The following is a 26,928-nucleotide window of genomic DNA, read 5'->3' on the forward strand; positions in this document are numbered from 1 at the left end:
CACAGGCCATCGGTAAGTGTATGGCATGCCGCAAACAGATCCTTAGGATGGGAGAATAGGCTGACGTTGGCTACCCCCCTGTGGGACTCCGCACAATTAGGTAATCTATGGAATTCGAAGGGATTTGATAAATGGGACATGATCGGTATTTCACAAATTAAAGATATATGGGAGAAGGGAGGAGTGAAAACATTTGCCGATCTCCAAAGCCAAAACAAGCTGGCTGACACTGAATTTTTTTGTTACACACAGGTTGGCATGCACTAGAATCACTCCTTCCTAAGGGCTCCTCCCTCCCAGAGTCATCCCCATTGGAGGATGGGATACTAGAGGCCACCTACCGGAGAAGACCATCTCAATAATTTAACAAACTAATATATAAAATGGAAGATCCTCTCTCTGTATTACGGCATAAATGGGTGGCGGATGGCATAGAAATGGATGATGAGGAATGGCAGGAGGCGATATCCTTCCCCCGAGTAGTGGCAATTCCAGCACGACTAAGGCTAGTACAGCTTAAAATCCTGCACAGGATATATATGACGGGCCCGGGCTGGTACAGATGGGAGGAGCGGGAACAGGGGACTGTCGCAGAAGGTGTGGGCAAATAGGCACCTTTATGCACATCATGTGGGAGTGCACACACATTCAGTCATACTGGAGGGAGATACATGAAGTAATGGGGGCAGTTCTCTTAGTTGCTATTCACCCTGAAGCACGTACATGTCTACTGAACATATGGGGACCGACTGACTTGAACACACATCAAACACAGTGGGCCACTTTGGGGTTCATGCTGGCCAAAAGAAACATCGCTCAGGCCTGTGGAGTGGCAGCCCCCCCCCCCCCACTGGAAGCATGGGAGACAAGTATGGACTGGTGCATGTTCAGGGAAAAGACAGTATATGTCGCCCGAGGCTGCCCCAGAAAGTGGTCCGGAATATGGACACCGTGGAACTCGTATCGTGGAGACATCTGTACTCCCCCACATAGTATTGATTTGAATGACCTGCTCCCTCCGTGAAACGTCCTTACTGTGTACAATGTGGAAGATTATTGCCTTATTTTGTCATGCCTATATTGATATTGATTTGATTCTGTGATTGTTTGTAAGTCGATGACTGTTAATAAAAAGATTTATAAAAAGATGGCAATGCTGGCTGAAGGCAAACTCGTTTCGTATATGCCTTATAATGGAGAAGTACATAGATGATGCGATTCAATCAATAAAAGCTGATAAAGAAACAGCAAGATCTTTAGGAGTGCTCCAACAACACCGGTTTCAGGCATTTCGTGGTGCCAGCGGGAGGAGTCAATACACCTTTAGAGGAGGATACCAATCCAATAGATATCACACTTATGCTTACCCTAAACAGGGATATCGGCAGCAACTCACTCAATACTATCGACCTTCACCAGTTGTAGCTTTCTCCAGACAACCCAACAGACGAAAATCGGCTGGTACATGTTGGGGACATGAGTCCTCAAAAACACAGTGACAATTTTGCATTCCATTCAACCCAAGTGTCCTCGGTTCATGAGACCGCTATAGGAACTAATGGACATACCATGGAATAAGGAGAAGGGATCTTTCAATGACTCAATCAGAACAACACTGGAGATGGTAGCAGTCAGGAAATGGTGGTTAAAAAAAGAAATTACAAAAAAGAAGACCAGGTCTATTGTAGTGTGCTGTGATGTGCAGCAAACAGGATCACATGGAAGTATGTGTGACAATAATTGAGTCGCACTGGGCTATTAAATAGATATGGTATCCTTCTTCTTTTTCGGCACATGTTTACAATAATTCTGTGCCTTGCAGTCTGCTGCATAGTGTGACCTAGATGCTCGCAGGTGGCCATTTTTTCTGTATGACCAGAGCTAACGGTCTACTGTGAGCCACTGGTTTGGGCCGTGTTTTGGAGGTATATTTATATAGAGGGGCAGTCCTGGGGTGAATCACACGTTTTTTGGGGTAGATGTGTAGCACAATTTGGTGGGACACAGAAGCTTTGTGTGCTGACTGTGCCCTTTCTTTTCTACACATCAGAGCGGGCCTCTACTTCCCGAGCGGTTGCCGGGTGAGGTGAGGTCGTCACCCACACAAAGCTGGGTGAGTATCACTAGGAGGAAATGCCTCTGTGTGATTGAGCTAATATGTTCGTGGTCATGTGGAACGCAAATTGTCTCCGCATTTGTGTTCTGTTTGTGCGGTGTCTGTGAGGTTATGTGGTTTTATGTGTACAACTTAATGTACGGTGTGCACTTTCTGTATTTTGTCAACAGGAAGAAGATTACCTTCCTGTCTCCAGCGGACATTGGGGCTCCAAGTTCCTGGCAGATACTGATTCTTTCAAGTACACTTCACGTTATTGATTTTGATGCAAATATATTCTTTTTGTAATCTCACGTATTTAGTATAGTTTATTGCAGTAGCTTATTATTTATTAGGTCCTGACGAAAGCTGGAGTATTTTTCCATCAAGCTGAAACTAGTTGACCACTCTGCACAGCGCCATTGAGTAGTTTCACTCCTCAACTACTAGGCGTGTTTTTAATCTTGGCACCCACACTTATCCTTATAAATCATTTTGAGTTTGGTTAGTTAATTTTAGTTAGCACTACTATTAAGAGCACTGCACCCATTCAGCATTACCCATTGAGCAACACTGTGGCCCAATACGTCGCTTTCTCTTTCCGCACCGTCAGCTAACGGTTGGGAGGCATTTTAAGCGAATGTTTTTTTCCCATATGATGAAATTCCCCCACGAGGGTGGTCTGAAGGGAAATTTAATAGCCCAGTGCGACTCAATTATTGTCACACATACTTCCATGTGATCCTGTTTGCCGCACATCACAGCACACTACAATATACCTGGTCTGCTTTTTTGTAATTATGTATTCAGATAGAAGGGGCGTTAGTTGACAGGTCTTTAAGTTATTTCCCCTTGACCCTCCGCACATTTGTTTATAGTAAAAAAAGAAATTTCCATGGGCTTAACATTTCTCAAGAAGCCACCAAATTGTGTGATGACAACAAATGTGTCTATGGAGGGCTGGGGAGCGCATCTCCAGCACCTGGAAGCAAGTGGCAAAATGTTGACCAATTAGATAAAGATACACAAACTTTCTAGAGCTAGGACCTGTGGCCTTATGGATCCTCAATTTACTTCCCCGAATAAAAGGATTTGCAGTGCTGGTTAGAAAGGACAACACAACCACAATGTTTGACTTAAACAAGCAAGGTGGAATGCAATCACAACTACTATTGAAGAAAGCACAAGGCATTTGGAATTGGTGTTTATACCACAAGTTTTCTCTAAAGGTAGAGCTGGTGCTAAGCAGGGACAACCAGAGGGTGGACGATCTAGGCAGATCTTTAAAGGAATGCCACAATGAGAGATGTCACAAACACAACTTTCAAAGATATTCAACAAATGATGAAAACCGACCTTAGACCTATTTGTTACTCCACTCAATCAGAAATGCTAATGTGAGAAAATGCCCTCTTTCTGCATGGTTGCCCCCACTTTTTGCTGAATTGCTGATGTACTTTGACTGGGTGTGCCCTGGGCTCCTGCTAATTAGGTACTCAGGGCCTATGTTCTTTCCCTAAAACTGCATTAAAGCCTAAACCCAATTGGCATGTCTGGCCACAGGTCAGTCCCTGGTAAATGGTACCACAGGTACCTAGGGCACTGAGGCCAGAGAAGGCCTCTAAGGGATGCAGCACTTACTGTGCCACCCTTAGAGGTCCTGTACTACTACACTCACACACTGCCTTTACAGGCTGTCTGTTTTGGTGCAGAACAAAGAGAAGAGTCGACATGGCACACATCTTATGAGACCTAGGTCACCACCAATATTGTGTTCATTTTTTTCAGAATTTGCATCCGTACCTGCCTCATGAGAATCATTGGTTCACATGTAATGAGGTTAGTATAGCCATGTCACCTTGCTCATGTGTTCACGTTGTGTTTTTTTGAGAGCCGGTTACACCTACACCTTGGTTTGTCATTTTTTACTGAGATATTGTGCAGGACCCATTTCATTAAGGTGCCAGTTTATGTTTAAGATGTGGATTTGGTAATGTCACTTAAAGGAGAGATGTACGGGGGCAGGTTTTTTTTATCACAGTTTGCTTGATTACGTTAATGATGGGACACGTTTTAGATGGTGACAGTTTTAAATCTTTCTCACTGGTATACTATCTTTTTCTACCTAATTTCTGTCTTTCATTTATTTTTATGAATGATATGGGATGCACTCGAGTTTAAACGTGTGTCTACAAAGTTTTTCATTATATGCGTGCAGCTTGGTGAAGGTACCTTGCCCAGGTGGCACCTTGTTCAACATGAGGAAAATGGGGGAAGTGAGGCGCAATGTCGCCTCAACCAAACGCACTGTCGAATATGCCTCATTGGCAAAACGTGTATATATATTTAATCCAATGTTTATTATTAGTATTTCAAATTTCATGCGGTGTCCATAGTCTTGTCATTTTTATTCCAATATAAATCCCCATCAGCAAGTAAACGCCATTTTTCAAAATCTTCTATTGTTCAAACTGTGCCCCAAATGGCCTCTTGTAGGAACATGACAGAAGCATAGTTCATCAGTAGCAGTGTTTATTCGGAAAAAACCCAATGCATTTCAGGCATCACAGTGCCTTTCGTCAGGGGTCACTACAAATTACAATCAAAAAAGAATACATTAAAATTCATCCATATTATGTGACCCTTAAGTTCATCATAATCATCGTGTGCTAACATGTCATCACTTTTTCTAACATCCCGTGCAGTTACTCTGAAGCATAACCATACTGTTGGAACCTCGCAAATGTCCTTAATACCACCCTCTCAGTAATCACTCGTTGTAAGGTAGTATAACGTGCCTCACTTTGATAAAGTCTGTTTTCTAAGGAGTCCATGTAATTGGCTCTGCGTTATATTTTAAATAAATTTTGTGATTCATTCGAGCGTTCCTACCTGCCACAGATCTTTAAAAACCTCTTCATCATCACTTCATTGCCGGAAGTCAAAACCTCGTTTCGCGGTTACACCCGCTTTTAAATCCCTCGCAGCTGGTTTGTTTTAATTAAGCATTACCCGCCCTCGCGTTAGCCTACTCGAAAATGTCTGCATACTACAAGACCCATACTGCACTATCTCAACAGTTACCACATAGTAAAATTATTTCAGAACCCTTGTCGATATAAGACATGTCTATAATTTAGCTGTTTTCCAAATGTTGTTTCTAAACTCTGAATAAACACGAACATTTCAAACGAACATTGATGATTGTGCCCCCCTGATGAGGAAATAATCCTGCTGCTCTCGGAGGCCTGAAACAATGCACATCCTGGGACGAGGTGCCAAGCCTCCTCCCCCAGGATGGGCAGGGTTCACGAAGGGGAAGCTTCAAAGGCTTGCCACCTTTGTGAGCTTCCCCAGGCCACCTGCTGCTTTCAGCAACTGGTCCCCACTGGTTCTAACCCCCATTCTGGATGGGGGAAATGTCCGGAAAAAGTGAGGAAGAGAGGTGTGCCCACCTCTGCCAACTCCACTCCTCAGGTGGGGGAGGTGAGGTGAAGCACAACTCTCAGTCCACGCCGTCTTGAAGATGGGGGAATCAGCCAACCAGGGACAGGCACATGCCCCCCTCCCACCGGAGGTTGGCATAACAGAGGGTGTACCCAACTAAGGGGAAGGGACCCATTGGTCCCTGACCTTTTTACCTACCTGTAATGCCCCTAAATCTAGTATTTAGGGGCACCCCTGAACCTTGCCTCCTCAGACAAAAACCTGCAACAAGAAAAGAAGAAGGACCAAACAGCCGTGCCAAAGCTAACAAGAGGAAGATGCCCAGCCCCAGCCCTACAGGCCTGTCTCCGCCTCGAACCTGCTCCTGCGAAATCCCAGTGTGTCCTTCGGGCAGCAACCTCAAACACCCCAAGGACCTGCCAGCCTTAAAGCACAAAGACTTTGTCTCCAGTTAACACCAGATTTGTTCATCTGGAACCTCTGGCTCCGGCCGGAAACCGCAAATCCGCCTCACTCTGCACCCGCCGCCCATGGCCGGAGCTCGAGTTGGCAAACACCGCAGGAGGTCACCTCACGATCCTGACCCAAGATCCAGCGACTCCTGACCTGCCTCAAACCTCCAGCCAACGCCTGCAGCCTAAATCCAGAAGGCCCCCTAACCACGACCAGGAGCTGGTAAGAAGATCCAACCCTAAAAGTCACCCCTGCACCGGGTGCCCCTCGCCCTTGTGTGCCCAAACCAATGCTGCCTAGCTAACCCCAACTTACCTCTCGAAGTGGTGGTCACAGCCAGAAGACCTTCGTCCCCGAGCCTGCAGTGCCTATGCAAACCGGAGGTTCCCTGTCGAAACAGCACCCTGCACTTGTCCGCCTTAGTGCTGCTGAGGGTGCACCTTTGGTTCTACTTTGTTTCCCCCATTGCCCTGAGCTAAAGTCCAGGAGCTTTGCCCCCACAGCCGAGTGGCCTGCTAGCCAGCAGCCACCAACTGGAGGCCCCCTATTCCCCATTGGATAACATGGGGCCTCAGCACTCTGAACATAGCTGCCCTATTGCTGCTGAGGGTGTAACCAGAGTGCATCCTTGACCCTGGGGAAACCCTTATTCTAACCCCAGAAGCTTAACTCCAAAGACCGATTACTTACCTGGTAAGTCATTTCTCTCCATAGGAATCCATTGACTGTTTTTCTCTGAAAAATGTTCTACGTGTTGAGTTGATTTGTATGGAAACCGGAAAAATAACAATTGTGCAAAACTGACTTTACTTACCTTTTCTCTAGGAAATGCCCCAGCGTGAGATCTAGGCATATCACACTGAGTAGAAAAAGAAATCTCAAAAGTAACGTAAAAGTAACTTACCTGTAATTCTTATTGCAAAATCGATACAAACTATATGTACACCATTCCACAGTATTGCAATACCAGTAATTCAAACTGTAACCATTTCAAAGTACATTTATAATTGCATTTCAAACTGTATAATAACTAAAAGAATATTTTTATACAAAAACAACTGTTCTGAAGTTCAGTCTTTGAGTGTGTGAATTAATTTGCTGACTGAGTCTGTGCAACAAATGCTTAACAATGTCCTCTGATACTGCCTTACTGCTCGACCACACTACCACAAATAGAGAGTGAGGTGCTATCTGCCTACCTTTGGGGATCCATTGGACTCTGTGCACACTATACCTTGCTTTGGTATACAGCTAATACTATGCAAGTTTCTACACAAGTGTTATATGCTTTTTCACCAGTACCGTGGATTCCTTGGATCCAGTTGGAAAGGAAATCTTGACGAATTATTCTAATAGCTCCCATGTAGCCAAGACAATATTGGTACACAGAAATTAGCCTAATGTCAGAACAGTAACATTTCCACTGAAACCAGTCCCAGTCCAAACCACTTTCAATGAAAAACGGCCAGGTGATTCACCCAAATCCAGAATCACTCAATTTAGCTGCCTAGCTTCAGAACACAATGAGTCCATCAACTGAATATATCACAACCGTTCAGAGGCATAATTATGAAAGTGAGAGTTAAATCTACAAATCGATCAAAAGTGCTAAGATTTTGCAAGTGGTGTTCTTCAAATAATTGTTGTACTTTTTTTCTCAACCCCAGCACAGGTATTACCATACCTACTCCGCTTAGCTCACTCCAGACTATCACATAGTTAAATCAGAGTTCATCTTCCAGCAATACTGAGATTCAGGAGATCTTGGAATCAAAAGTCTATATAGTCAGGCAGGCTCATGAAATAATTTTTTTAAGGGCTTAACGGACAATAAAAAAACACCAATTGCATGGAAGCTAAACATGGTTTTGGCACACATGAAGCGACGGTCTTTTGAGCCAATACATAAGGCAGACACAAATATCATTCACGGAAGTCAGCTCTTCTCACAGCCATTACATTGACGAGGAGAATTAGCTAAATAAAGGTGCTTACAATACAAAAGCCATACTTGTAATTTAAAAAGGACTGGTTTAAACAGAGGACTAATCCTCATTTAATCGGGTACCAATGGATTTTCACCTGTGTGAAAGAGCACTTCATTTTCTGTATGTTAGAATGTGCTATAAATTTTATAAATAAAGGACTAAAACTATTAAAAATCTGATCAAATTCTAGTCGCCTTCACACCTCCAAGAAAGGGTCAAGCCTTTTGAAGAAGGAGCATAGCAAGATGTATATTGTAGTGCCTCACAAATTAGAAATGATGGAACCCTTTTAGCTCCAGAGGGACTCTGTGGAACTGCGACGTAAGTGTTAGAACAGAACACACTGAAGACTTGTTTAGAATGTGGAGTTCATGGTTGCAGACTAATAAAGACATGTATTACTCAACTCTGTGTGAAACGTAGTCCTTTGCGGGTATTCAGGCTGGGGGAGATGCTACAACTGGTGAACAGTTAGGAGCTGATGGACAGGATTTTCGTGAAATGAAACCTGCTTGGATTGAACCCTCATTGTGTGAAAATACTAATCTTGTGATGTGCAGATTAAATGCAAAAAGACTAAAATGGGAGAAGGTGAAATTGCGCAAGCACGAATTAAGATGCTGAAGTAGGCCGCAGATGATTATGATTAATGGGAAAAAATGAACAACAAGAAAACCTAGGTTTTCTTGTTGTTCATTTGACTCTTTAGAGGGGTACAACCTAGGCTGGTCTATAAATATCCCTCAGGCCCTCCACTAATGTATTGTTATTTGTAATGGGAAAAAAGAACAGACTAAAAGCTGCTAGTTTTATTTCACACTAATCCGTAATGGAAATAACCTTTTTAAATGCGCATGGGTAAAACAAGAAAATATGCGACACATAGTATCTAAATAGGTCACTAAATATTCACTGAAATAGGGTTATGGACACTACACTTGGGGTCACGACATTAGTCTATATGTGAAAAAATACAAAAACAATAGAAATCTTGTGATTGTGTATATATTTTCTTACTTATGAGCAAAATAAATGTACCTGCTTCGGCTGAAGTCAGGAATACTTCAATAATAAGTCTCTGCAAGCTTGTTTAGGAATACTAGAATTTGTTGGACTAATACCCTGACCTATGGAAAGGTCCCTCATTTCATATCTTATTCTTCAATTTAGCTGTGCAGCTATTAAATTGCAAAAGTGTATATTGGTAATATAAATGAGTGCCTTGTGAACACTGTTGTGTACTCGTGTACTTACCCAGCTCACAAGGACGTATGGGTTGCTCTTGTTACTTTGAATACTATGCTGGTGAGTCTTGTCAAGCCAACTGAAGGGCGGTGAAGATGGTCAGAACAGAACAGGAACATCACAGTGGGAAACAATCACACCAGTTGAAGATATCTGTCAAAAGTGAAACATTTTTTCCATTGGATGCAAAGACTGGAACTGTCTTTACAAAAGTCATCGCATCCCAAGGTGTTCGAGACGGCTCACATGAACAAGTTCATGATGAACAGGTTCGGGAGCTGGAGGGAGCGCCACCCTTACCGTCAGCCACCCTCAGAAATAGCTACAATGCTGCAGTTTTCTTGAAACAACCACCATTCAATACCGCCAAAAAGCTAGAAGGACTGAGATATTTGATGATTTCATTAATGCACTTGAAGAGATTGATGATAAGAAGATTATCAAGTATCTAAAAAATCTTGCTGGTGATGGAGTAAAACAAGTCATAATGAGAATGCTGCAAACCGATGAAGTCACATATCGTCAGATAAAAGAAGTGTTGAATCTCAAGTTTAATCCAATGCCAAAGGTTGATTACGAAAGAGCCATCTTCAACCAGAAATGCCGGAAAGTTGATGAAACCATTGATGGCTTTGTGGAGAGACAGGACACACTCAAACATTGTAAGTTCAATAAATTTAATAATGAAGAAGCGATGCGCCTGAGAGTTATTGAGACGACTCCTGAGGGAAACTCTTAGTCTGGAGTGAGTGTTAATGGCTGCCACTCTGAAGAGTGAGCAGATAGACAAACTGCCAACATGGAGGCAGTAGGTGCCCAGAATAAATCAGTCATGAGGGGGTGAACAGTAAGCCAAAGACTGATGGACACAAGGTGATGTTTTTAGGTGAACTAAAGTCTACAAGGCACCTAATGGACTCTTGGGGCTTATAAGGTGGTTTCATCCCCTTTTAACGTCTTTTAATCTTCTGTACTGCACACTTAGCACTTGATTGTTTCTGCAGTCCTCACTTGTTAGAATGTGGCCGCCATCTTTGTTGGTGCTCTAGCTTTTTCAGGGCGTTAACTATAAAAGTAAATGCTGCTGCAACTGAGCAGAGGACGTGCCACTGGCGCACCCATGGCAAGCCTGTCCGTGCCCAGATCGTGCCGAGCGCCGGAACGCCTTTCCCTCTTTTCGTACAGTCACCACCTCATTTATGATGCTCCAGGGATGAATGTTTTGCGCTGAATATCATAGGTAAGAACTCTGCATGCGAGACTCTTTGTGCCACAAAATATTGTGGACACGCTGAAATGACCGAAGTATGACCTCACCCTTACAAATCATACTATTCGCACAAATAAAGTAAATGGGCTAGCTCCAACAAATAGAGCAATCTCACACAATGTCTTTGTGTGCACCTTGCTTAATGCTAGATCTCTAATAAAGCATCAATTGGAGTTTGTCGACTACATAGATGTTCATAATCCAGACATTACATTTGTAACAGAAACATGGCCTACTGCTGTTCCAGCTCTGATCTGTTTTTAGCCATCACAACAGGGATTTCCATCTTTAGATTGGATAGAGTTGGAAAAAGGGGCTTTCAGCAGTACCTTCTAACCTAGGATACAAAGCACTTCTATTCCAAATTGAACTTACTAAAAATCATACTATTAAAGGTCTCTTGCTCTATTGTCCCCCTTGCCCAAGGTCTTTCTTCACTCATACTTTGAGTCCTTTACTTGAGTTAAGTGCAAACTCAACTTTTAATTTCTACCTTGAGGACGATGCAGACATCATACAGAATTCTTAGTATATACAATGGGTAGACTAAGTCTTTTCCAGCGTGTGGATGCACCTACTCATATTGCAAACTACATTTTGGATGGATTTTATTTCATATAATCCTCTTCTTAATGTCACAGCTTCGTTACTGCTGATTAGGGCTGATCATAGTGTAGTTATCATTTAAATTAAAATTTCTTGTCAACAGTTAAGAACTGCTACTGCCCCCACAGCCATTAAGGGACGTGCGTGGCATAAAATGAACTCATTATCATTTAATGGGATGCTGTCTAATTGCAAGCCTTTAGCTGTTAAAGACCTGGATTTAGCCATGTCAACATAATTCACCTGGGTAGACCTAGCACTAGACCATCTTGTCCCTAAAAAAATGTGTACAAAGTAAAGACATTTTCTACCTGAACCCTGGTTCTCGGATTAACTTAATCAGAAACAGCCATGAAAGAGACAGGAACGCATGTGGAGAAACAATTACGATCCCTTGGAGAGAGATACTTATAAACAGTGTATTGCGGATTAGAAAGTCTTGATTCTAAAAGAATAGTCTGACTGACTATTTCGTTAAAAAAATACAGACTTAAAAAAACTCTTCTAAAGAGCTGTTCTGGACAGTTAAAACCCTGGCCAATGTACCTGGGAAAAGTCTGAGTAACTGTAGTCAAGCTTTTTGCAATTCATTGGCAAGCTTCTTCCAGGCAAAAGCTGAAGATGTCTTTACTATCTATGCAATCAATAGACGTGCGAACACAGATTGTCAGGACGATGATTTCTGGCCTACTGGCCCTGATACATTAAGTTCCTTCTCCTCGCTAAATATTGAGCAGGTGTTAAGCCTGATTAAATCCATTAAATCTGGGTCTCCCTTGGGCCACTGTCCACCAAAGATTACCCATTTGGTCCCTAAGATTATTAGTATAAATCTCCTTGTAATTTTTTTATAAGATGATTGAGTCTGGCTACTTTCCCAAAGGCTGGAAAAGAGCTTCCATTATTGCACTTCTGAAAAAAAAACAAGTTTAGACCCTCAAGATCCGAGTAGTTACAGCCCTATTGAAAATCTTTCTTTCCCGACCAAGGTTATGCAAAAGGCTATCAACTCCGAATTGACTTCTTTTATTGAAGCCAACAAGTTATTAGATCCTATGCAATATGGTTTTAGAGGCAGACACAGCCAGAGTCCACATTGATAGACACCTCAGAAGACACAAGGCACACGCTGAATAAGGGAGGCAATGCTTCCCTCATATTGTTGATCTCTCAGCGGCATTCAATACGGTCAGTCATGATTTGTTGATTGACTATCTCTCTAACTTAGGCATTAGGGGTTGCCTTTTCCCTCCTGAGATCCTTCTCGTCAGGGATGGAACAATCGCTATGGGAGACTTTGTCTCCCACTCTTTCCATCTGTCTTGTGGGGTGCCTCAGGGCTCTTATTTGAGCCCTACACTTTTCAATCTATATGTCACCCCACTGGCGAGACTTCTTTAATCTTCTGATTTCTCAGTAATTTCCAGTGCTTATGAATTACAAATTGTGATTAAAGTATCTAGTAATTCGGAAGAGACTGCCACCAGTTTTAACAAATGTATAAGGCAAATCAATAATTGGATGAAACCCAATTGCCTTACGTTTAACTCCAGGAAATCGATGTTCTTCTTATAAGCAACAATGTTATGTTTTTGACACCCAGCTGGTGGCCGCAAGTGTTAGGCTCACTTCCCAACCCAGTGACAAATGTTAGGAATCTTAGGGTCCAAGTCAACAACAAATTATGATTTGGAGATCAGGGTAATGCAGTATCCTCCTAAATCTTCTTTATCCTGAAGATCATTAGGATAATATGTCTTATTATTCCTCTTGCGCTATCTAGATTGGATTACTGTTATGTGCTTTTTCAATGTACAACCCAGTTCCCTTCATTCTTTCATTTGCAAGTAGCTGTTAAGAAAAAAACTTGAATCATAACTTAAGCATGATACCGTGTTCTACTGGTTCAATGCCATGGGTTTCTCCCATAGTAGTGGTGCCCAAAAAGAACAGTGAAGCAGCTGTAGGCATATTCATTGACATGCATCAGGCTAACAATGCAATTGAAAGAGAACGACATCCAGGTCCACACATTACTAACATGCTAATGTAATTACATGGTGCAAATGTCTTCTCTTCCCTTGATTTAAATAAAGGTAATCATCAGTTAGAACCTTTTCTACACATGTTGGTCTGTTTCATTACATACAGCATTTAATGAATGCATTCAATTACAACTATGACATATTGGTTTTCAGAGCTCCTCTAACAGAACACGATAAAGCTCTTACACAAGCATGTAGTTTACTTATCGAAGCAGGTTTGACTCTGAAACCAGACAAGTTTGAGTTCCATAAGACAAGGCTAAAATTATTTGGCCTCATCTTTTGTGATGGGGGTATGACCGCAATGACTGCTAAAGTACAAGTGCTGTCAAATGCTGACCCCTCAAGATGTTTTCATGGGGCGTTCTTTTCTTGGAATGGCAAGTTACTGTTCCAGGTACATACAAGACTCTGCCACTGTAAGTGCTCTGTTGAGAGACTTGACAAAAAAATGTTTCACTTCATTGGTCACATGAATGTGAAAAACGTTTTAAGAAAATTAAACAAGCCATTGAGAACTAAAATGGCATATTTCAATACAAAGCTTCATACTGAGGTTGTTGTTAGCGCTAGCCGAGTCGGACTGATGTCTTAAGACTTTGATGTTCGGGACAGCAATGAACACCAAGTTACTTCAATTGATCAATCAGAGAAAGAAAAAGGAGAAAACATCTCATGAGAAGAACTTGGTTAACAAACAAAAGATGAAAATGTATGCTGAGAAAAGATTAAACGTATCAGCGGTCATAGCATTTTTGCCATTAAATAGAAGGAAGACCGCTCACAGCTAAAGTATGTTCTCCTTTGACAAGAGGTGTGGCAACCAGTACAGCACTGTTTGTCAGAATATCATTATCTGACATACGCAGAGTAGTCACATGGAGAGATGGGCTTACCTTCACTAGACCTTACTGTTTATATACCATTACCAACCAAGAAGTGGCAGTTGTTCAAGCAGTCCTTTACAACCTATTTAAAAGAGGTGAGCGATCCTTATATCTTAACATTATTATTATTCCCATATATAAATTACATCTCCCATGGCATATTTCTCACCTTAGCAGGTTATGTATATTGGATGAAGTTTGTTACTGCTTACTACCCCGATTTAAGCATGTGAATCTATGAAGAATTCAACACTGCAGAAAAAAGGCAAATCACTTACCTGTACATTCTGGTTCTCCAGTATTGATATCTTTCATAGATTCACATGCACCTGTTTGGCTTGAGACCAAACTACCCCGCCACCCCCAATTATTTACCCAGTTCTTACCAGATAAAAAAAAAGGGGGGTGAAGATTTAGGAATTAATTATTTTAAGGAAAAATACAAAAAAATACAAAAAAATAAAAAATAGAAAAACATTATTTAAAATAATAAATACAAGGGGAGTTTAAATATATATAAATATTTTAATTTAAATAATCTAGTAGGATATTAATACCTACTTACCTTCTAAAACACCTTTGTCCCCTAGTATAATACCGGTCATGTCTGACATGGAATCAGACGATGCTATCGCCAGTTACCCTAATCATACAAATGACTCTTTCAAAATCTTCCTGCAAAAGAAGAGGAGGTCCTGCATGATGGACACGCTCAAGGAGGTTATGTCATCTAAAAGACCCCTTCTTTATGATCATGATTACACCCCTTTTTGTGATCCTCAACTCTTACATTCTAAGAGCAGTAAGAAGTCCAAACACTGCGAAGGCACTATGGGAGGTCGTGGACACTCAATTGACATGGAAGGTCCTAGCACCTCATTCTCGTTGGGAGGCCCCCGCGCCTCAAAAGATACAGGTGTCCCTCGCGACACAAATAGGATGGGTGTCCGTTGCGGCACAAATTTGGCGGGGGTCCCTAGCGACACGAATCTTAATAGAGCTTAATAGTGCCCATGATGATGCAGGTCCCGACTCTGATGAAGAAGAAGTCTTCAACAATCCATCTGATGAATTTGTCATCGATTTGGTGGATCAAGACCTCCATGATCTAGACTTTAACCAGTTTGAGCTCGACTCTTCCCCCTCCTCGAAGGATGTTATCTTCGACCCCCTGGGTGGTGAAATGTTTTCTGCCTCAACATCTCCAACCCCAATAGTTCCAAATGGTTCCCCCAAGATCATGTCTCCAAGTTCATCACCAGATGAATCAGAAATACTCTTGAGAAAGAAACTCGTAACTCCCTCAGGTCTGAATGCCCGAGACCCTCTATTGAAGACCCGGTCTGTCAGACCCCTAATCTCGACCCTGACCTTATCAAATTTTTGTTTAAACTAGGTAGAGACCCTAGGAAGGGCCTCGAGAGAGCACTTAAAAACTGCCAAGATCTTCTCCTCGACATTCTCGGCCCCCTTACCAAAATTCTAGACCTGGCCGAAGACTCTTATATCTCCTACTCCCCTCTAGATACCAACCTGATTAGAGGCTGGAGCCAAAGGGCAATTGTCTTACTTGGCAATGCTAACTCTTCCCTCAATATTGAAAGGAGGAAGACCATCCTCAATAAAATAAATCCAAAACTGGGCGACCTCGCCGAAAAGGAGCCTACACAAAACCCCAGAGGCCTCCTCTTTGGAGAGGACATGATTAGATCTATTGGGAAGTATGTTCCACCTGTACTGCCTTAGATAATGCCCTGAGCAACATGAGACGTGTCTTTAATAGCAATGTTTTTGGGCAGGCTGGAAGAAGGGGCCATTCTTCCGGCCGTGGCTACTACCGGCCCTTCACATCCTCGAGAGGCAGAGGAGCTTCAGCCAGAGGTTTCTACCCTTCCAACAGCCAGTTCTACACTCAAAGAGGAAAAGGTCCATCACAGAGGTTTCTCCTCCTGTGTAACTCTCAACACCAACTCTCAAGTAAGTCTTTCTCTCTCTCCTTCCCCTCCCAAGGTTGGGGGAAGACTCAAACACTTTTACCATGCTTGGAAATCTTTAACTCAAGCCCCGTGGGTTCTCGAGACCGTTCAGGGTTTCAAAATAGACTTTGTAGATCTCCCCTGTCAATTACACACTCCCAAACCTTTGATTCTTTTGCCGGAACATCAACAGATTGTCAAGGAGGAAATCTCGTCTATGCTTCAAAAAGGCGCTATTATCGAAGTGCCATGGTCCCTAAAGTCAGCACTCTCTTCTTAGTTCAAAAGAAGGAAAAAGGATGGAGACCTGTTGTAAACCTACGAGAAGTAAACAAGTACCAAGTATACAGACACTTCAAAATGGAAGGCATTCACCTCCTCAGAGACCTCCTTCTTCAGGGAGACTGGCTGGTCAAGCTAGATCTAAAAGACGCCTATTTTACCATCCCTATGGCAGAAGAGCACCAGTCCTTCCTTCAATTCAGCTGGGACAATCACCTCTTTCAATTTCAAGCCCTCCCTTCCGGGCTCTCATCCGCCCCTTGGTGTTTCACCAAGATCTGAGAACTATTGTCTCTCTCCTGAGAGAAAGAGGAATAAGTCTAATTATCTATCTAGACGATATCCTTATCCCGTCCCAACTTCACTCCCAGCTTTTGGAAGATCTCAAGACCACCATGAATCTCATAGAGAGTCTCGGTTTCATTATAAATCAAGAAAAATCCATCCTTACCCCCTCAAAATCTCTAGAATTCCTCGGATTCACCGTAGACACCTCAAAATGTATTCTTCTTCCCAACAAGAAGATCGCCAAGATTCGGAAAGAAATCAGGTTTGTCCTAAAACAGCAATCTCTTACTCTTCGGGAATTAGCCAAAGTTCTGGGCTTACTCTCTTCTTGCATTCAAGCCATCTTTCCGGGACCACTGAATTACCGTGCCCTCCAGAGAGTGAAAGCCAAAGCTCTCAGATCTGGTCTTTGGTAAGGAGACCTTGTAACCCTAGATCAACAGGCCAAATCAGAACTATCTGGGTGGCTGGACAATTTGGATGCATGGAATGGAAGAGCCATCTTCGGCTCGACCCCCGTCTTCGTCTTGGAATCAGATGCCAGCCTTCATGGTTGGGGCGCCCGCTTCCTCGACCAAAACACGGGCGGTGTTTGGTCTCAGGCGGAGTCTTCCCACCACATAAACTTCTTGGAACTGACTGCCGGCTTATACGCCCTGATGAGTTTCAGACACTCTCTTCAGGGCAGATCTGTTGTCCTGAAAATGGACAACATCTCCGCAGTCTCTTATATCAACCGTCTTGGCGGGACAGATCTGTAGACCTCTCCGATTTAGACAAAAAACTCTGGATGTTTTGTTTAGAACAAAAAAGCGGAATATCTCCCCGGAAAGTCCAATCTTTCCGCAGATTGGAATTCGAGATTCCTTTTAGACTTCAGCGATTGGAAACTCAATGTGAACGTTTTCAATTCCTTCTTTCACTTTTTGGGCCCTTTCGATGTAGACCTTTTTGCAAGCAGATTGACCTTCCAACTACCGAAATACTTCAGCTGGATGCTAGCCCCAGGCGCTCTTGCAGTGAACGCCTTCCTCCAACCTTGGTCTCACCTTCAGCCGTACGCCTTTCCTCCCTTTGCCATGATTCAGAGGGTCCTTCAGAAAGTGAGACAAGACCAGTGCTCCCTGGTCCTGATAACTCCCTTCTGGCCTTCTCAAGCGTGGTTCCCGACAACCCTTGAACTGTCGTGCGACATCCCCTTCCTAATCCCCGAAACCAAAGGTCTGGTTGCAAACGGAGAAGATCACCACCTAATACTTTCAGGGAGTTTGAACCTTCTTGCTTGGAAAGTGTCAGGCAATCTAACAAGTTGTCTGGACTCTCGTCATCAGCTCTCTCTCTCCTCGGAGAGTCCTGGGCACCAGGGACACATTACAGGTACAACAACACCTGGAGAAAATGGTTTAGTTGGTGCATGGAGAGGAGCCTGGATCCCGTGGAGGCTCCTATCGTCAACATAGACAATTTCCTCGTTGAATTATTTGACAATGGCCTCTCCTATAGATCCATTAATTGCTACAGATCTGTTATCTCTGTGGTCATTCTCTCGTCAACTGTAAGACGGTAGGTAAGAATGTTATCATTTGTAGAGTACTGAAAAGTGTTAGACTAAGAAGACCTCCTAGACCCAAATACCAATTCTTGTTGGATGTTAAACTTATCCTTGATCTTTTTTGTTCATGGCCTGATAATTCCCTTCTTAATAGGAAATGTCTTTCCATTAAACTTGCCACTGTCTTATGTTTAATTTCTTGTTGTAGGGTGTCTGATGTTAAATCTCTTGATATTTCTTATAGAAGTTATGACATGTTTGGTGTCAAGTTTGAAATCCTTAGGAGGACTAAGACTATGTCAGATTTTATTTTTTGTCCTCGTTTCGATTACTGCAAAAAACTGTGTTGTTGATTGTATGAAAGATAACGATTACAGAATGAGAGACCTTCGCCCTCATGACGCTAATCAACTTCTCATTTCCTTTGTTAAACTCTTTAAACCAGTATCTTCCTGCTCTATCGCTAGATGGGTCAATTTAGTTATGAACTTCGCTGGTATTGACCTTTCTAAATTTCAAGCCCAGTCTCTAAGAGGTGTTATGGCTAGCAAGTCTTTCTGGTCTTGTGGTAAGTTAGACGATATCCTTAAAGCTGCTGATTGGTCAAATGCCTCCACCTTTGCTCGTCATTATTGTAAACCTATTGTACACATGTCCGATGTTGATCTTCAAGGCTATAAACATGGATAATGTAGCCTCCTATCTTGTAATGAAATTGCGATTCTCCTATTAACATGACCAGAGAATCTGGATTTCATTAAAGACACGGAGGCTAACATTATTACACCCATCCCTCCCTTGGACGGAGTATCTATTTATATGTTATTGATTATTTGCATTCATATGTTTGTCGGACTTGTTCCTTTACGGTTTACAATATGCATTTTGTCTTTGATGCAAAGGTTTTTCAACCCTTTTAATTTTTCATTCTCTTTTCAGATAACTCAACCTAATGGATCGTCCTCTTCTCATGGAGTACTCTTCTCTTTGTTTCCTGCTTCGGACCTTCATTTCTCCTTCGCTCTCTGGACCAAGTTGCTCCTCAATTTTACGAACTTTCTTTTGCTTCGTTTCATTTAAAAGTGGCAGCTCTGTTGTTGCTCATGCCCTTTATTGTTCATGTGTTGTCACTGCAGTCTAGATCTTTCTATTTTATGATGTAAGTGCAGCTGCTTGTGACACTGCATTAAAAGAATAATGCATAATGTTAATCTTCGTGTCTTTAATGAAATCCAGATTCTCTGGTCATGTTAATGGGAGAATCGCAATTACATCACACATGGCATATTTCTCACCTTCGCAGGTTATGTATATTGGATGTAGTTTGTTACTGCTTACTACCCCGATTTAAGCATGTGAATCTATGAAGAATTCAATACTGCAGAAAAAAGGCAAATTACTTACCTGTACATTCTGGTTCTCCAGTATTGATATCTTTCATAGATTCACATGCAACCCTCCCACCTCCTTGTTCAGATGCGCACTACATTGATTAACGTATGTATTTATATGATTATATCCTACACACTTGCGCTCTGAAATCGGAGGTGTGCTGACTCTGGATGGGAAAGATGATTCAGAAGCCGCTCTCTGCTTGACTGAAATGTGGTTCTGTCACTGGTTTAAGTTTTACTGTATAATGCTGTGCACAATTTACTATAATTACTGTGGGCTTCCCACCTCGACAACGGGCAAGATTCAAGCATCTGAATCTATGAAAGATATCAATACAGCTGAACCACAGTGTAAAGGTAACTTGTTTTTTACTATTGTGACGGTGCATGCCACTGACGATAGTATGTTTCCATTGCCTTCATTGGGTGTAAAACTTACAGTAACGGACATGAAAAAAAGCAGAATGTGCATGTGGCACTTTTCTTATGATTAGAGATTACCAAGACACGTACAGTACCGAATTGGGAATTGAAAGCAGTCATGGCAAAACATGTTAAACTCTATTCCTCCCTGCATTTCATATCTTTTCCATCCATTCTTCAGGGATGTATGACGTTACAACGCAGGCTATTACAACGCGTTTTTTTTACATCGCAATCCATTACAACGCATAGTGCTTTTGGGTGTTGGATAGTGAATAGTTTAATTTACTATTCCAACTCCAGACACTAGGGAAGGTGTTGGATAGTAAATTAAACTTATTCCCTATCCCAGAGTGCCCCCCAGCGCAATGCGTTGTAATTGTTTGCGTTGTAATGACCGCGTTGTAATGGCAGTGCATTGTAAAAGTTTCGTTGTAAAGGTTGTTTACCATTCTTCAGCTCTCTCACACTATTTCTTTCTCTTCTGTAACCCTCGGTGTGCTTGCTGTAATTAACATTAGGGAGCTGGAGAAAGGACAGGGGTGCCAGCAGAGGCCCTAGGCCTTCAAAACCGAACCACCAATGGCACCAGTCCCACAGGGAAATCCCAGAAGGATAAAGGGCCAAACTGCCCTGGAGGCTGACTGCAAAGCTTACTGAATCTCGCGAGGGATGCATGTGCTTGAGGCCACGCACTGGAAAGTCCAAATCAAGGGACCCTGTACTTGGACACTTCTCTCGCACTCTGTCATGGGGAATCTGCAGGCAGATGGTGAGGTATGCTGAGTGGTCTACCTTATCAAGTGAAACACCTTGATAAGGTAGACATTCACAGAAAACGAGGCATCTGTAAAAGAGAGGGAAGCGATGACATAGTAACCATGTAGAAGTAAGAATCACAAGCAATATCTTAGACCTGCTCCCAGGGCTCACCAATGGTGGCTAAAATAAAGCTTGCAGAAACAGTACATGGAGGGCAGCCGTACATCTGATTGGCCATAGTTTCCAAAAGGATTGATGCCAATTGAGAGGGAGCTTGTGGGAAACCTGGCTATCCACTTGCAGAACTCTGAAAATGTTTACCTTTGTAACTGCCGCATCCCTGATCCCAGGAGCACAAAGGCTTGGGTATCCTATGATTTTTTTTTGATAACAGTTAAATTGTTCTAAATAAATTATCTAAATATGTATTTAGCCTTATGCTACCATTAGAATACATGCGCATTTTGGAAGCTTTAAGGAAGCCTTAAGAAAACCAACTAATAAAGATCAGGTTTGGGATACAGTACCCGAATCTTACCATACTCTGAAGAGCGCAAAAAATGGTCAGTTCTTCGCAGACACAGAAATCCTAATAGAAATGCACAATCAGCCACTATTCAAAACAGTTAGCACCCTCTACAGTATCATGCAGCTATTTCACGTTCCATCCAAGTACTGAGATCTCTGATGAATTCAGTTGCTCAGGGCAGATGCCGCACTTTATCAGTACTGTGGTTAGGTAGGAATAGTTAGTCTTCACAGGTAATGAATATGCCCTGAATTTTTTTTATCATATAAGGGGATTGAGTCACAAGGAATTGATAAGCCTGGGATCACACGATTTGGTCAGTTTCACATAAAGCAACCAACCATTTTTGTTCTCTAGCAAATTTGTGAAATATCCTGAAATGTGAACATGAAAGCCAATTGTGAATGATGCCTGTGTGTGGCATCCCTGTAATGAAAGGATTCACTGACTCTCTTACTTAAAGCAACTGTACCCCAATACTCCAACCCATTTCACATTTTGAAAATTTGTTGTAAAATTTTAGAACAAAATTGGCTTTTAAGACATTTTTATCCTAATATCCTTGATTGAGAATGGAGGACTATCTCAGGACGGACAATAACTCAAGTTTTCACATTTCAAGCAGTGGCCAAGAATGCCACACGTGAGCTAGTGATGAACTTACTTGCATGTATTTGTTGCAGACTGACGGTTTTTTCCAGGTTTCTCCGTAGGTTGACTTCTGCTCCATATTTTCCCACTGTACCATCATCAACCAGAAGGAAATGTGAGTGGACATTGTTCAGGATGCTCAGTTTGCTCATTGGTTTTAGCAAGGTTTGGTAGGGAGCAACAACCTGTGTAAAATACATGCCATCAGGATATAAATTCTGGCACTGGAGAAAGAAAAAAAAAGGAAGTATTTTGAAAAGTAGTGGAATATTGATCTTACATTTCTGCCAATTAAATCATCCCGGTTTTCTACAACTCCCCAGGGAGCTATTCCAATCGCACAGATCTTGTGGGACAGTTTGGAGGCGTGTTCGTTGAGGGCATCTCCAACATGTTTTGCAGCACCTGTTCACACACAGAAGGCACATTATTGCAGAGTAAGTTCAGAACCAAATGAATATCAAGCAACATTCAGGGATAGGTTTAGGTGCAAAGGCATAAAATACATTCAACAAAATAAACTGGATAAGAGTGTAAAGATGCCTTCTGATTCATCTCCACTTCCTGGGAAAAGCACCCCCATTTCAATTCCATGGGGCTACAATGACTGGTGGGTGTCCTGTGCCTCTCGCATTACCGGGGATAAGTTGCCTGGGGTCCCATAGTCTTCCTGGCCCACCATATGGTTCTGTAAAACTACTATGAGTAATGAATGTTACAGCCTCTACTCCTGTAAGCGAACCCATAACACATGCAGTCTCGGCATAGCCCACAGTGTAGACTTCTGTACAGTGACCCTCCGACTTCATGATGAGGATAAACGCCTAGGAAAAAGGAGCCTTGTTCAAGACCTGACCAATAGCCCATGTTTACAAACATCATAAATATTATGCAATTCATCAGCATGGATCAATTCTATCTACATCCCTTTTGCTGGGAAGAATACCCGGCCCCTTTTTTTCTTCATGTGGCATTTAAGTGCACTCACTTGGACTATACAATGGGAATATGATCGCTCACCATTGTATTACATAAGAATGGTACCAGGTTAAATTGTCATTAAGTTGGAAAGATTCCATTTACATTCGAAAACCCAATCGGATTCTGCCCGTGACCAGAAAACTTTACAAAGGTCCCAACACGGTTATACCTCTCCTACAATATAGGTGTAGAACTGTGTGAGGAGATACGTGGACAGATGAACAGGTCTCATCTCAGACTGACTTTGAGAATTAATGACCACCATCTCTGTCCTACCGTTCTTTAATCCCATAACCCTCATAAAGGAGTTTGCAGGAATAATTGACAAACAAACTAAAAAACTCCAAACCGAGATGTGTAAACTGTGAACCACAAGTGGTCAAAGTGGATAAGTATTGTGCTAAACACACTCTTCGCAGGGGGTTCATACTTCGATAAATTAAAAAAAAAAAAAAAAACAGGCACTGCCTCAAACATTCTGTATCTCCAGTCTGGTTTGACCCTCTTGATCATTCCATACGTCCCTCTAAAGGATAGCCGGAGCTCGTGGTAAAACAAACTGTATTCATGGAGTCCCACTTCTCTTTTGGAGGGGGTTTTAAGGTTTCATTCAGCTCTATGAGCATTATGACTTTTAGGTCCTCTCCTGTGTTTTCAAGAAAGGAGCATTTAGTTTCCCATCCATACAGTCATCTGTCAGTTTCCAGCATGCCTTCTGCCTTGGGGTCCGGTCATCGAACCTTGGAAAACTCTAAACACTTTAGTTTACTACCGGGAATTAAAACTATTGTCAGCTTCCAGGAGAAGAAGAAACAGGAGCTCCTCTGAGCCTTGTGTTTCACTCTCCCATGAGTTCAGAGTGAGGTGATGTGTGAGTGAACTAGAATGAAAGAGCAACTGAGAAGGAATAGGAGAGATTGGTGGCTGCTGGAGCACGTGGAGGCAGCTGTTTTAGGTGAAGACATGATTGAGTTGTTACTGCTGTATACTTAAAAATGTAAACATTAGCTACTCCTGCAGCCACCGTGACATCTGAATGGTCAACGTCTACCCAGATCAGGTGCATCTGGATCAGACCCTAGGGGCTAAATAACAAATTATCTCCATAAAACGAGTGTTTTCTGAAGCTAAATGATGACAGACGCCTAAGATGTGTGATGGAACTGACTCTTGCACCCTATGACACCCATCTCGCTAAGTCTGTGCACCTGACACCTGTTGCAAAGTCCCATAAAGACGCTGGGTGCATCCAAGGGCAATGGAGTTCTGAATGTGGACAACTAACAAACCCACCTGTGGTCAAGCAGTTGTGGCCCATTCCGATTTTAGCCAGGAGTGGGAGAATGAGCCAGATTTGTAAAGTGAGCTGGCCTGTCTGACCGTCTTTGGCATGATGTCTGTCTCTAGGAGAACCACGTATCTATGCAGATCCGTTTTCAACATGATGCTCCCATATGGGTGAAGCATCTCCATGTGATATTTGGTGCAGACTTTGCTAAGATTCTCCATAATTATCAGAGTCTCAATCAACTGTTTGGCTTCGTTGCTGCATTGAAGACTCAAAACCTGGCCTAAGTTAGTCCAAAAGTAAATACTAGTTTAACTGCTGCAAGGAATGTAAAAAAACAAGTCAGAGAGCATTCTTAAACCTCTTATATGTGAGACTTCAACTATGTAAAAGTTGTTTTTGCCCTGAAGAAACAACATAGTTATGTGGCAAGTTACTATTAATAGACCTCAGTGAAATATACTTCCAACAAAACAAATTTGAACAGTGAAAGAATAAACATTTTACTTCTTCAAGTATCATTATGTGCCTCAAAATGTCGTTTGTACTATGGATTTAGGGTGGACCAAAGTTGGGGTTACTCCCAAAAAGGCAACTGCATGTCAGTCTAAAATTAGTTTCCCTGTAGGCAAGTCTTCTTGATTCATATTCCAGGACTGTAACTCATCTTTAACTGCTCCCTACCTAGGTTTGGTTTGCATGAGCACTATCATTACATCACCAGTGTCACTGGTTATAAAGAAATCTTAGAAATCAAAAGTCTTTCAATTTGCAGCACAGCATCTTAGTGAGGCAACATGTGAATCAATCTCATCCCATATCTGTCCATTCTTCAGCTGACACATACACTCATGTCTAGATCTCCTCCCTCTTTTTGCACCTTCAAGTATTTATTCTAGCCAACTTCTGTATTCATACTCAATATTTATTTTATAGTTCCTCCATAGGTATGGTCAACCTCCTGAATAACCCGTGCTCTACATGCCACTGGAGTCAAGCTATCAGGCCCGGACTGGCCGTTGCGGGCACCAGGCAATCCCCCGGTGCGCCACAAGGGTGGGGGCCGTTTTTGGGCCCTGGGGGCCGTTTTTGTTACAGGGCCGTAACTGCAAACTCGGTCCTGTACCAAAAACGTCCGAAAACCGGCCCCGGCAAAGAGCTCAGTCACACCCCCAGGGGGCCGGCCGAGCACTTTGCCAGAGCCGGTTTTCGTTTTCAGTCCGGCCCTGCAAGCTATCCTTGCTGATTAGGGCTGAAAGCACAAAACCGGTCCTAGGATGCTTGGAACAGTCCAGCCCGAACTGGCCTGGCAGTTCGGGCTGCACTGTTCCCATTGGGCACATGGTCAAGACTGATTTGGATATGGCTATGTTCAAACTGGAATGGCATGGAGAGCAAAAAAATGATGGATTTAGGCCCAGAATCTCTGCACTGGGGTGAATATATGAAATTTTTCTGCATTCTGTCCATCATTTGTTCTTTTTGCATTTGTCACCCGAGTGGGACGGGTATGCCCAGACATGGGTCCCGTGCTCTCCATGCCACTGGAGTCAAGCTATCCTGGCTGATGAGGGGTGAAAGTCCGAAACCGGTCCTAGGATGCTTGTTTCCAGTCCAGGGAGGACCTGGCCTGGCAGTTCGGGCTGGACTGTTCCCATTGATTCAAAAAGGGGGTGGTGATGGACAGAGTATCTGAATTAAGCAGAACACTCCTACCCAGTCAAAAGATCAGGGCTTGATCCATCACCGTTTTTTAGCTCACTGCACCATCCCAGTTCAGAACCTGGCTACATGCAAATTAGTCTGACCCTGGCCCAGTGCATCATGGGAACAGGGCAGACCAAACTACCAAGCCAATTCTTTACTGGAAAGGAAACAAGCTTCCGGGGACCGGTTTCTGGCATTACAGCCGTCTTCGGCCCGGCTTGCTTGAATCCTGATGGTGCAGTGAGCAAGGGACTCACATCTGAGCATACCCTTCCACACTTGTGGTGGCCGAAACGATTCAAAAAGGGGGGTGGTGATGGACAGAGTATCTGAATTAAGCAGAACACTCCTACCCAGTCAAAAGATCAGGGCTTGATCCATCACCGTTTTTTAGCTCACTGCACCATCCCAGTTCAGAACCTGGCTACATGCAAATTAGTCTGACCCTGGCCCAGTGCATCATGGGAACAGGGCAGACCAAACTACCAAGCCAATTCTTTACTGGAAAGGAAACAAGCTTCCGGGGACCGGTTTCTGGCATTACAGCCGTCTTCGGCCCGGCTTGCTTGAATCCTGATGGTGCAGTGAGCAAGGGACTCACATCTGAGCATACCCTTCCACACTTGTGGTGGCCGAAACGATTCAAAAAGGGGGGTGGTGATGGACAGAGTATCTGAATTAAGCAGAACACTCCTACCCAGTCAAAAGATCAGGGCTTGATCCATCACCGTTTTTTAGCTCACTGCACCATCCCAGTTCAGAACCTGGCTACATGCAAATTAGTCTGACCCTGGCCCAGTGCATCATGGGAACAGGGCAGACCAAACTACCAAGCCAATTCTTTACTGGAAAGGAAACAAGCTTCCGGGGACCGGTTTCTGGCATTACAGCCGTCTTCGGCCCGGCTTGCTTGAATCCTGATGGTGCAGTGAGCAAGGGACTCACATCTGAGCATACCCTTCCACACTTGTGGTGGCCAAAACGATTCAAAAAGGGGGTGGTGATGGACAGAGTATCTGAATTAAGCAGAATACTCCTACCCAGTCAAAAGATCAGGGC

At 42.9% G+C, this 26,928-nt stretch overlaps 1 protein-coding gene across 3 annotated transcripts in view; it reads right to left on the reverse strand.

The window, feature by feature from the left end:
* LOC144826433 (transient receptor potential cation channel subfamily M member 7-like) overlaps positions 1–26,928 on the reverse strand; it is a 1,864,676-nt gene that overhangs the window by 1,370,887 nt on the left and 466,861 nt on the right. For all 3 annotated transcript variants that reach the window (XM_078684758.1, XM_078684760.1, XM_078684761.1), the window contains exons 6-7: positions 22,174–22,298; positions 21,907–22,078 (exon numbers count right to left, since the gene is read on the reverse strand). In XM_078684758.1, coding sequence (XP_078540884.1) covers positions 21,907–22,078; positions 22,174–22,298 — 297 coding nt within the window. The remainder of the gene's footprint in view (positions 1–21,906; positions 22,079–22,173; positions 22,299–26,928) is intronic.

Source organism: Lissotriton helveticus, chromosome 3_2 (genome assembly GCF_964261635.1).
Source record: "Lissotriton helveticus chromosome 3_2, aLisHel1.1, whole genome shotgun sequence".
NCBI classification, from domain to species: Eukaryota; Metazoa; Chordata; class Amphibia; order Caudata; family Salamandridae; genus Lissotriton; species Lissotriton helveticus.